A 10571-nucleotide genomic window follows, 5' to 3' on the forward strand; every position below is an offset into this window, starting at 1 on the left:
CTAGTTCCTGCTTATCTCCTGTTCCATCTTCTGAAAATTAGCCTGACTCAAATATGAGAACATAGAATATCCGGTAACATAATCGGCTAATTCCAAGGTAATTCAGAATGGATTATCAGATGCCCAGATGCAGAATGGATGTATCCTTAAAAACTGGTAGTACTTCAGCTCCCTCTTTCATGGGTCAGGGAATGGGATAAACTCCAGTCCCTCTTTACTTCAAACAGAATGGAAAATGCTTAGTTTCCTCCTCTTTCTCCGGCATCAAGCCCAAACAGTTCTTGCAAACGAAAAGAAACGAAGAACAGACAGAAATGCTGTTTTTATGGCTCATTGGTGAGAAGAATATGCTGCTGAAATGGGTTTGTTCCCATCCATCTTTGGAGATTTAAATGGCAGAAAATATCCATCAACATTAATATACGGGGAACTATCCATATAGAGGATACAAGCAAACAGTTTGTTTCAAGCAAACTCCCTTCAGTTTATCAAGCCACTACAGTTATGGCTGTTGGTCATCTTCCTTCGCAGTGTATAAAATTGCTCATTCTCTGAACTCTGAAATATTTGAGATCTCTATCTTACAGTTATCTTACACGTTCCTTGGCCACCTGCACATCCCCTGTTTGCTTATCCTTCGCAATCATGGGAAGGACTTCCAGCTTGAGAGCATTTCACAAGGGCCCTGGGAGTCACTTTCCGAGCCAAAGAACTGCAAACAGATAAATGGACAACCATGTTTATAATAATTCAATCGCTCAAGAAAGATTAATGATTTTTTTTTCATTCCCTTTCATTGATTGGGTGATTTCTGACGAGAGACTTACAATGACTACTTGGAATAGAAACAGGGTATTTTGTGGGAACACGATCTTTTTGAGCATCAAACTTAATAACTATGCCTCTAGCACCTCAGTTATCTATTTCTTCACAGATACTAGCTTTCCCTAAGTACACTCGTTGCATCTCTTCTCTCCATATCTGCATTATTTATCAGAAAATTCATTCAAATGGATACTAAAAAATTTAATAAAAAGCAACCTAAAGGTTCAAAGGATATAAAAGTAATATTGCAATATAATTAAGAAGATTCCCGCATTCCCAAGGGTTCAGGTGCTGATAACATACTGTGTCACGAAATTCAACTCGAATATGAGGCACATTTGTCTTGTGAATGTCATTTCCATCTGGACCTCTCTTGTAGTAAGACTTCCCAATCCAATGAGACTGACAACAGAAAATTAAATAGCTGGGACTCAAGCAAGAATAATCAACATCATCAAGACAGCCACTTATAAAGTTTTCAGATTCCGTACCTTGAGAGCATGTGAAAAGCCTGATTGATAAACTGAATTTCGAGCAATCTCACATAGATCACATGAACTCAGCTTCCACACCTGTTTGCAAAACGGATTAGTAAGCTTCAGACTTTCACTTAAGATGGAAACCAAGAAGGAGGCTAGAGACCCACAGAAGCAGCTATGCTGTACTCCTCCACCAGTGGTTCTTTTGTTAAGTGGATTTGCAAAGGATCATCAGTAGAAAGAGAAACATTAAGACCTCTTAAGAAGAAAATAGGAAACGGGTTGCGATGATAATCCAAAAATAAGGAATTGTTGCTCAACGGTGACATAGCCAACCCAATCTACCACCAAAATATCACCTTGTCAGTTGATTATAATTAGATATGCAAACAGAAAGTCTCCACAAAAACAAAGTGAAAGAGGGGGCAGAGATAACATACTTGTGCAAGATAATATAAATATTGAAGCACAGGAGATTTTCTCAAATTAATTCCATGTGCAATATTATGAGCAGTAAGAAATGTTGCAGCAAGGTGATCAATGTCTCCAGCCTGAAAATAGTATGCCACATGACATAGCCGCAAGGAAAAATGAAAATGGATAACAATGAATGTGACAGCTGAACATTACGCTTCACGGAAAATACCTCGCCTGAATGAGGGCGAAATTTAATAGTTGACATGCCCTTTGACTCACGAAGCTGACACATGTCAAACAATTTTAGTATTTCTTGAAGTATTGCGATATTTCAGGCATTCAGGAATAAGAAAGGAAACAACATTTTTCCTCTGCTTTAGGATAGAAACCAAAATGCTAAACAAGAAAAAAAAAGAGGAACTCCTTTGTGAAGAAGAATAATACCTTATTTAATGTGTACAGGTTTGCATAACAATAGTAGACATAGTATGAATAAGCAGGGTTGAAGATATTTGTCCACTGTTCAGGAGTGGGCATGTGTTTAGTTGGGCGTCTTTCAGGCTTGGTCTCATCATCCACCAAATCCAAACCAACAACCTGAAAAGGACAACTTGAGTTGAACAATCATGTTTCAAGCCATTTCAGATGTTTCATATTTTAAATTGCAAAAGTAACAATTTGGAATGGGAAAAAGGATTATAAACCCTAAGTCCATATAAGTTAGATAACCCCATTTATCATTTTAATCATAGATTTTGAATTTTTTTGACTTTTTATTCTTATTCTATATTTTATTTCATATCCCATGCATTCATAGTTGATGTTATTTTGATTTTTTTCTTATTCTTAATTATTTTTAATGATAAAATAGAGATGATGGCATTGTTGTTGATATAATGAATGAAATGCCATTCTTGTAAATAACGTAACTTCATTAAAGAAGAAAATTTTGGGTGCAACCAGGTTGGTCCAGCCTCCTTTCCCTCATTTGGAATATAATGTTGTGTCACTACATATAGAAAACAAGTATGGAAACTTTCTCAGTTTTGGATTTTAAATTCTCTTAGCATCTGTTACAAAAATGGCTTCATTTTCCTTATAGAGGACAGAAAATAGGGTTAAAAAAGGATAGGTTTTCCAATCCTCCTATGCCTTTTCAGTAAGCGTTCAATCAGAACAGGTCCTGTTTACCTATTTATTTACACAATTACTGACATGCAAATGAGTCAGCAAATAAGTGGGTAAATGGATAAATCTCAAAATCAAAAACTTAATAACTAAGCAAAATGCTCTAAATAGTCATCATGAACTTCAAAAATAATTTTTAAAATTACATAAGCCTACAAATATTAATTAAAAACATAACTAATTCATCCTTTGTAAATTACCTCACAAAATCAAGCCATCTACTACATGTAAACTAAAGAAACATAATGACTGGTATTAAATTCTTCATAATGTAACTAGTTGGATAATCTGGTACAAAATGCCCATTTAATGACCAGTATACAGATAAACAAGGAACCTTACCCAAATCCTTAAATATGTTAACAAATTTTGCTTTGTATCCTATGACAATCATAAAGTTGAAGCAGTGAAATTGGTAGTTCATTAAATTAACATGAAACTACTTCATCCAAGTTCACATTAGAATAAATCTCTGTGAACAGACAAGGAAGTCCTCTTTACATTCAACTTTTTGGACATATGCTTCATGCTCCTTTTTTTACCCAAGGGCAAATTTGGTTTAAAAAATATACCCTCCACCTTTTGAAATACACTAAATATGTATATATAGATAGCCCCAGCCCCCCACCCAAACAATTTGCCACAGACCTTGAAAGACCAATCAGATGGTACCAAGTTTTGTTTTTTGAAAGGAACTCCTGGTAGGTGGTTTCCATTTGTTCAAGGCAGAGAAATTGCACAATAAGTTCCCAAGAGAAATATGGATTCCCAAATCGAATGATCTGAATCCCATTCCCACTAATATGAGCTAGCCACGAAGTTTTTACATTTATTTTACTTTTCAGATTGAGATCCTCATCTTAGGGCAATTCTTGCAGCATAGTCACAGAAGTGTCATAATGAAGAAGAAGGAATGCATCCAACTCAAGAACCAAAGCTTCGAGTGGAAAACAAGGTCATGAAGCACTCTACTACTGACGTGGGTTTACTCTCAACAATCTCACACACATGTGAACTCTCTTCATAGCTATAAACTTGTTTATAATTATTTAGATGTGGCCAATTCAGGCCATCAAATTGATCCAGTGTCAAAAAAAAGGCATCCAACTCCCAACAACACATCTTTTAACATGATTGTGAATGGGCTCACAACTGATGTAGGGTTATCTCTGTTCTTGATTTTTTTTTAATTCTTCATTTGCATTTATCAATTAGTTCAATTAGAATCAATGTGATATGGACCCCTCTCAAAATGAACAATAATCCAGGCTCGTGTGACATGGTATTGGATCTTGCCTTAAATAGCCCAAAATCTGAAATGTCTGATCTGACACAAGAATCAGCTCACTAGGATTTGCAACCATGACCTATTAAGACATGACTCCTTTCTAAGAATCTATAGAAATCTTCACTGTCTCTCTTTTCAAAGCAATTTAACTGTCCTTCAATGTGCAATTATACATTAGCACATCTCTGTACAAATAGAGGAGGACACGAACCCCCCACCTCTTTCTCTGCATGAAAGAGGGAAAAGTGGACACCCTTTTCTTTCATAGCGAATTTCTTATTGAAAAATTGAAAAGACATTACAGATTTCTGTTGGAAGTACTTGGGATCAGGCCTTAAATGGAAATATAGCATCTAAATGGCCACATATAGATATATGACATTTGCATCTAATAAAGACAGCAGTTAGAAATAACCTGTAAAACATCATAAGAAAAATCACAAATATAAATAAAATAGCAGCACAGAGATTAGATAAACCTGCTTCAAGAAGACATGCAATTGTGGATGCGAATCAGGATCAGCTGTAACCTCAAATAGGGGAAGAAAAATATTGTCAAGGATGTTCTGGAAAGAAGTAACTATTCCCATTTCCTTGTACACATTGTACAGACGTGGAAGCTGAAATACAAAAACAGAGTATGTTAAAAATAAGCTCCAACAAGCCCTATAATGTCTTCATTTTAAAAGTGAAAAGAAATTGCAAAGAAGTAAGAGATATGCATCAGTCTATAACCAGAAGTTAACCAGAAAATTAAATTAAAATGTTACCTGAATCAGCCAAACAACATTATCACTGTATAACTCATTGTTCACTATCCAACTAGCAAGTTGGTCCCACTCACTTTGCTTTCTACCATATATCGATATCCTATATTCTGCCATCTGAAAAAGTAGAAAAAGTCATCAACCTGTAGTGAGAGAGCTTAAGGTAAACTTAAGGGAAAAAATGCTTCAAATGATTAAATTCACCACAAAGCAAAAATGATACATCAGGAAATATTGTTCAGACCCAGAAGTTTGAATTTGCACATGGAGACTCAGAAGAAATAAAAATAAGAGATTGCTAATGTTTATAAGATAATTCTCAATACTTGCTTCACTGAATAATAAATAACAGTCATGAACATAATCCATTTACAGATCCATAATGAGAACAAAATATAACCATGCAACAAATAAAGCACCTGGTATTTACTAGCCCCAAGATCAGAAAACACTTGCATTGTCAGCTCGCCGAGGAAACGACCTATTCCACAAGAAATTGTATAAAATTTATTACTAAAATATCCAGAGAGCATTTTCTGATCACAGCTTGTCAATTGATGTGAAGATATTATACATTGAACTTCCCAGTATTAACATGTAACAGGAACACAATACATAAAACTTGTCTCAGTGTCACAGAAGTAAGATTGTTGTCTATCTGTAATACCAGATACTGTTCAATGTTTTCTGATGTATTACTCTATCAAATAAAAATAAGAAAATAAAAGCAATCCAAATAAGATTATTGATCAACATAGCAAGGTCTAAAAATGAGCTGGCAATACAGAAATTTAAGTCCATAATGATAGATATGATAAGTGTAGACCAAACCTTGGATAAGATTATCCTGTTTCAGAAAAATCTCCCTGAGCCTACTCTGACCGCAAGGATTATACTTGAGATTAAATTTATCAAATCGATGAAATGTACTTTTGTCAGCATGAACATCTAACAGATCAACATTCAGATCATACCTAAACCAATTACAACAAAAAGACATTAATCTGAGATCTTTGAGTTTAAAAACAGAGACCAACATAATAAAACTGGTTTAGTCTACAAATTTTTTAATACCCCGTCAAGTCCAAGCTCTCAAAAACTTCTTTCAGTGTTAGATATGTCCCATCCCTAAATATCACAACCTGCATAACACCATATGGTTACAAAAAAAAGCTTTCCTAAAATTGAGTGCTTTAAGTATAGTCATAATAATTGAATATTTTGTACTGTAGTCAAGAAAATGTACTTTTAACTTGTGCGAATGAGATTTTGACCTCTAAAATGTCTGGTTGGAATCTCATTCCCCCGGGAGAACAATTTCTTGTTTGAATAATTGAATGATTTAAAAATAGTCTAAACCACACAATTGTGTATATAAATTAATCAGAGTACCTCATCAGGTTCTTTCCTCAATTTCGACTTTATAAACCTCAAGAGATGCTTCTGGTTCATGCAAGCCGAATGATGAACATGTGTGTCAACTTTTCTAACATTATAGAAGTCACGGTGAGGTGCACTTTTTTGAGCAAGAAACTCTCTATCCGCATTGAGCATCAGATGAAGATTGAATTTCTAAAAAATGCAGAAATGAAAAGATAAAGAGACAAACTAAGGACAGCAAAAAATTGAAGTATAGCTTGGTTTGGAAATAAAGCAAGCAGAGACACATAAAAGGGATTACTTGTTCAAGAAGGACCAAGCGATGATGGCACAGTGTTCGGATATTCCCAGCCGCAATTACTTTAAGGATGCGATGCAGATCGGTAAAAAAGGTTGTCGCATCCACAACAGGGAAAAGCCTTTCAGTTGCTGAACAAAAAATAAGTGAATGAATAACACAGTTTTTTCTCTTTTTTGGAAAGCACATTTTTCAGATTGAATGAACAACACAATTATGAAATAACCTAAGCTGACAAAAGGTATATAAGGTTGGTGTCTTACAATCCTTATTGGCATAAACATGAACTACTCCATCTTCCATTTGAAAGTGATGCTGAGAAAGATACCAAAAGCACATCTCAGTTGACTCACAGCTAAATAGCTAGTATTCCATCACACATAAAGGCATTATTATCCAACAAATGAAAAAGCAATAATAATAATAATAATAATAATAAACTCACATCAGTTTTCTTCTCAGAAGTATACGCAAATGGATTCGGGTTGGATTTTGGAGTGCCAGGTTCAGTGATAACTTCTTTCTCCCAAGGAGCTACCTCTTCCCTGAAAACATAGCTCTCTCGCAAATCAAGACATTCTAGGAGAACCATGTAGGCCTCTGCTTCATCGGCAGATGGCACCTCTAAAAGTAAACAAAAACAAAAGAATGAAGTAAGGATCTCCATAATTAAATTTTCTATCCAAATTAATCTTAATAGTAACAGTACTCTTTATTTTAGAATGATTTTAAAGCAGTTGCTTTGCTCTATTATCTATATCTATTTACAGTATATGGAAAGAGTTATCCATCAGACTTAACAAAGATTTTGACCAATTAACCTGTCACCTATTAATTTAGTTATCTTCAAGATAAGCAAAATCAATTTAAATGTTCCAGTTTAAACCTCACAGCTCTGTAAGTTCCAGACAAGTTTCTCATATTACAGTTGAAAAGGATCGAAGAGTTACTACCAGTAGGTGTAATCTTCAGTCTCACAAAAGTTTCCTGCTCTGGTTCCTTCCTCAGGATATCAGCTGCTACTGGATCAGGTGGAACACCATGCAAATCACCGGATACACTGTGAGAGCGAATCATGCTTGATGCAGTAATTGATTTTTGCTCTCCATTAACATTAACATGATCAGGCAGATCTTGATATATCCCATTACACTGCACCTCCTGCAGATGACACATCCAAAGAGACCTATCAGATGGAGAGGTAAAGGACATTGACCAAAGAGCAAAGAGCTATAATTTTGTACAGGTCCAACTCCTTATGAGAGAGTGAGAGAGAAAGTATGTGTGAGAGAGAAGAGGGAGAAAGAACGAGCGACAAGAAAAAGAAATTGACCATGATGCAACAGAGAAACCATTGTGGCACTGAGAGTTCTTTGTTCAAAAGGAAAAATTGCTAACCTGACTTCATATAATAGTATTTTCTGCAAGCAATATTGAATTTTATCAAGATAATAGAAGATGCAGGAGATCCCTGCCATAGATATGTGCAGAAAATTTTTCAATTGTAATTCTGAAGGAGAAGCCCAGAAGTAAACGTGTGAGAGAGAAGAGGGAGAGAGGCGAGGGGGAGAGAGGGAAAGAGGGAGAGAAGGAGGAGAAAGAAAAAGAAATCTTTATCATGCAAGAGTGAAGATACTGTGGCACAGAGAGTGCAAGAGTGAAGATACTGTGGCACAGAGAGTTCTATTTATTCAGACTGTACTAATTTTTCCAAATGAATCATAATTTTCCAGCAACTTAAACTGCTGCAATATTATCCATTAATCACAAAAATAAAAGTAAATTTTAGATCACTAAAGAAATCTCCTACTAAAAGATCATCCAAAAGCCCAACAATTGTTAAAACTTGAGTATTAAATCTTGATTGAGGATCAATAGGTAAAAGTTGCTTAATAGCAAAAAGAAATCAGTTATACAACGATTGATAAACTGTAGCACAACTGCTTAAAAACACTTTTGCTCACCACAACCTTTTCTTTTAGAAAATCCGTAGTGAGTAAAAGTGTTTTTCAAGTAAATCTGCTACAGTTCAAAATTGCTAACCACAACTTTGGTGATTGGTGCAGATAAAAAAGAAAGAAAATGCACCTAACTCCCACATTAAACAAGGTAAGGTGTTGAGGATAATGAAGCCCACAAATAAGAGTTGAAAAGGAAAGAGATAGATAACTAGACCATTCATGACCATAAGCAAAAAGAAATGCATCTGCAATTGAAAGTTAAGTGAAATAGAAGCCCAAGGAAACCTACATCATTCCCATTGTTGTGCAGAAAAGGATTATCTAGTTTTGAGGTGTCAGGCAAATTATCTTCTTCATCAGATCCCTCTACACTCTCAAATGCGCTAGCACTAGCCACAGGTGACTTGGGAGAAGGTGGTCTAATAACATGACCAGTTCTCTTTGCTGAACTTGCTCGACCTATAGATTGTCTGCTTCCTGTAAAACAATTTACATTGTAAAATAGCAAAGATTGAATTGATATAAACAAAAATATTGAATTGTCACAAAATGCTAACGATGGCCCTTCTTTCAGTTTTTTTTTTTTTTTTTTCTAGTAGACAACTTTCTTGCTTGCCACTTATACAAAGAAAAGATAATAATGCTATTAGTAGAAACATAAATTGAATCCTGTAATTACTCATTCACTTTAGAAACACCTATTTCATATCTACAAGCGAATTTCAAGGACATCTAACATCTTAATTTGTTAATTGTGGCTGAACTATCAATGTCTTTGCCTTTGAACGTACCAACATAATATACTTTATGCATTAAACATAATTTACAAAAAAAAAATCTTTCATTTCTGACATTGTAAACAGTAAACGCTGCAAACGCGAAATTCACTCATCCAACTGAATTCTACACATCTTCACTCAGGCGAGAAATCACGAAATTGCATACCTTCCGCACGCGTATGAAGGCGGGGCAGCCCCGCCGGAATGGACATGCTCCGGTCTTCCGCTATTAAAGGACCGTTCGGCTTCTCCTCCCCGGCTACGGCGGCCATGGCCGTGACGTCCGGCAAAGACAAAGAGGTCCGTCGATATTGCGGTCCCCCCTTCCGACGGTGGTTGCGATTCCTCCGTCCTGTCCTGCCCGAATGCAGCGAGCGGTCCTGCTCGTCGTCCGACTCCCGGTCCTTGTCGACGGAGCGGGCAAACTCGAGCAGCTGAGTTAGGGTTCTGCGGTGCATGTAGAAAGCAGAGACGGCGACGAAGGAAGCGCCGAAGAGCGCCGCCACGGCGAGGTGAAGGGCATAACTGTCCATTTGCGCCCGCTTTTCTCCTGCTAGCTTCCCGTCCTGCGTTGGTCAGAGCACTGCCAAAAAAGCCGCGCTTAAGAAGAGAGAAGAACGAGTTTAACCATGTGTATTTATAGGAGTTTTATAGAGAGGGGCAAGGACTGCAATCTTGAACTCTCACAGTGCACAGAGGCAGGATACATACTTTAGAAACAAAAATCTTAGAAAAATAAAACTAAAAAGAAAAATGGCTTGTCTAATTCGATTTTTATAATCCACTTCAGGGTCGAGTTTGGATTCTTGATAAGATGGGGTAGGGCTCAATTCAAGCATCCAAGTCGCAAGAGATACTGCATCCAATAAATAATCTATCGTTGCCGATAAATTAATCAGACAATCATCCCATCAACTCACCACGCTGGCCAACTTGCTTAGTAATAATAGTAAAGATAAGAACTGCATTTAGGGAGTCATTTGAGCTTCTGCATTTGTCTGCCATGGCTTCTTTTCTCGATCACCCACCACAAAGAAGCCTACCTCTTTCTAATTGATTGAATGTACTTAAAAATAAATTCTTATTTGTCACACAGAGCTAAAGTGGAGGGGAGGAGAAAGTGGAGGCTGTCTTTTCTTAGTACCAAAGATAAGAGGATATCCAAGAAACAAGCAGGTGGATAAAAAAT

The 10571-nt window shown here is 36.3% G+C and overlaps 1 protein-coding gene across 2 annotated transcripts; it reads right to left on the bottom strand.

The window, feature by feature from the left end:
• LOC137965888 (AMP deaminase-like) lies at positions 1-10528 on the bottom strand. Of its 2 annotated transcripts, XM_068812267.1 has the most exons (21): positions 10303-10528; positions 9549-9965; positions 8893-9080; positions 7596-7803; positions 7088-7266; positions 6906-6957; positions 6646-6773; positions 6357-6536; positions 6039-6106; positions 5796-5938; positions 5384-5445; positions 4968-5081; positions 4677-4817; positions 2166-2318; positions 1951-2004; positions 1745-1855; positions 1472-1645; positions 1317-1397; positions 1129-1227; positions 828-981; positions 1-712 (listed from the first exon to the last, which is right to left on the bottom strand). In XM_068812267.1, exons 2-20 carry the CDS (start codon positions 9913-9915, stop codon positions 913-915), a joined length of 2571 nt encoding a protein of 856 aa, XP_068668368.1. In that variant the 5' UTR covers positions 9916-9965; positions 10303-10528; the 3' UTR covers positions 1-712; positions 828-912. The 2 variants fall into 2 exon arrangements, with proteins under 2 accessions (XP_068668368.1, XP_068668369.1); XM_068812268.1 differs by lacking the exon at positions 10303-10528 and having other exon boundaries at positions 9549-10228.
• Between the last annotated feature and the right edge of the window lie 43 nt (positions 10529-10571).

Source organism: Aristolochia californica, unplaced genomic scaffold (assembly GCF_029961685.1).
Source record: "Aristolochia californica isolate CCGP_79_NKW_82.1479 unplaced genomic scaffold, dmAriCali1.0.hap1 SCAF_5, whole genome shotgun sequence".
NCBI classification, from domain to species: domain Eukaryota; kingdom Viridiplantae; phylum Streptophyta; class Magnoliopsida; order Piperales; family Aristolochiaceae; genus Aristolochia; species Aristolochia californica.

Coding starts and splice junctions, on each gene's coding strand:
- LOC137965888 (XM_068812267.1), bottom strand. CDS start 9,915: ATGGACAGTTATGCCCTTCACCTCGCCGTGGCGGCGCTCTTCGGCGCT. Junction 9,081..9,548: donor CCTTCATACGCGTGCGGAAG/GTATGCAATTTC, acceptor ATTGTTTTACAG/GAAGCAGACAATCTATAGGT. Junction 5,939..6,038: donor GAGAGCTTGGACTTGACGGG/GTATTAAAAAAT, acceptor TAATTGGTTTAG/GTATGATCTGAATGTTGATC.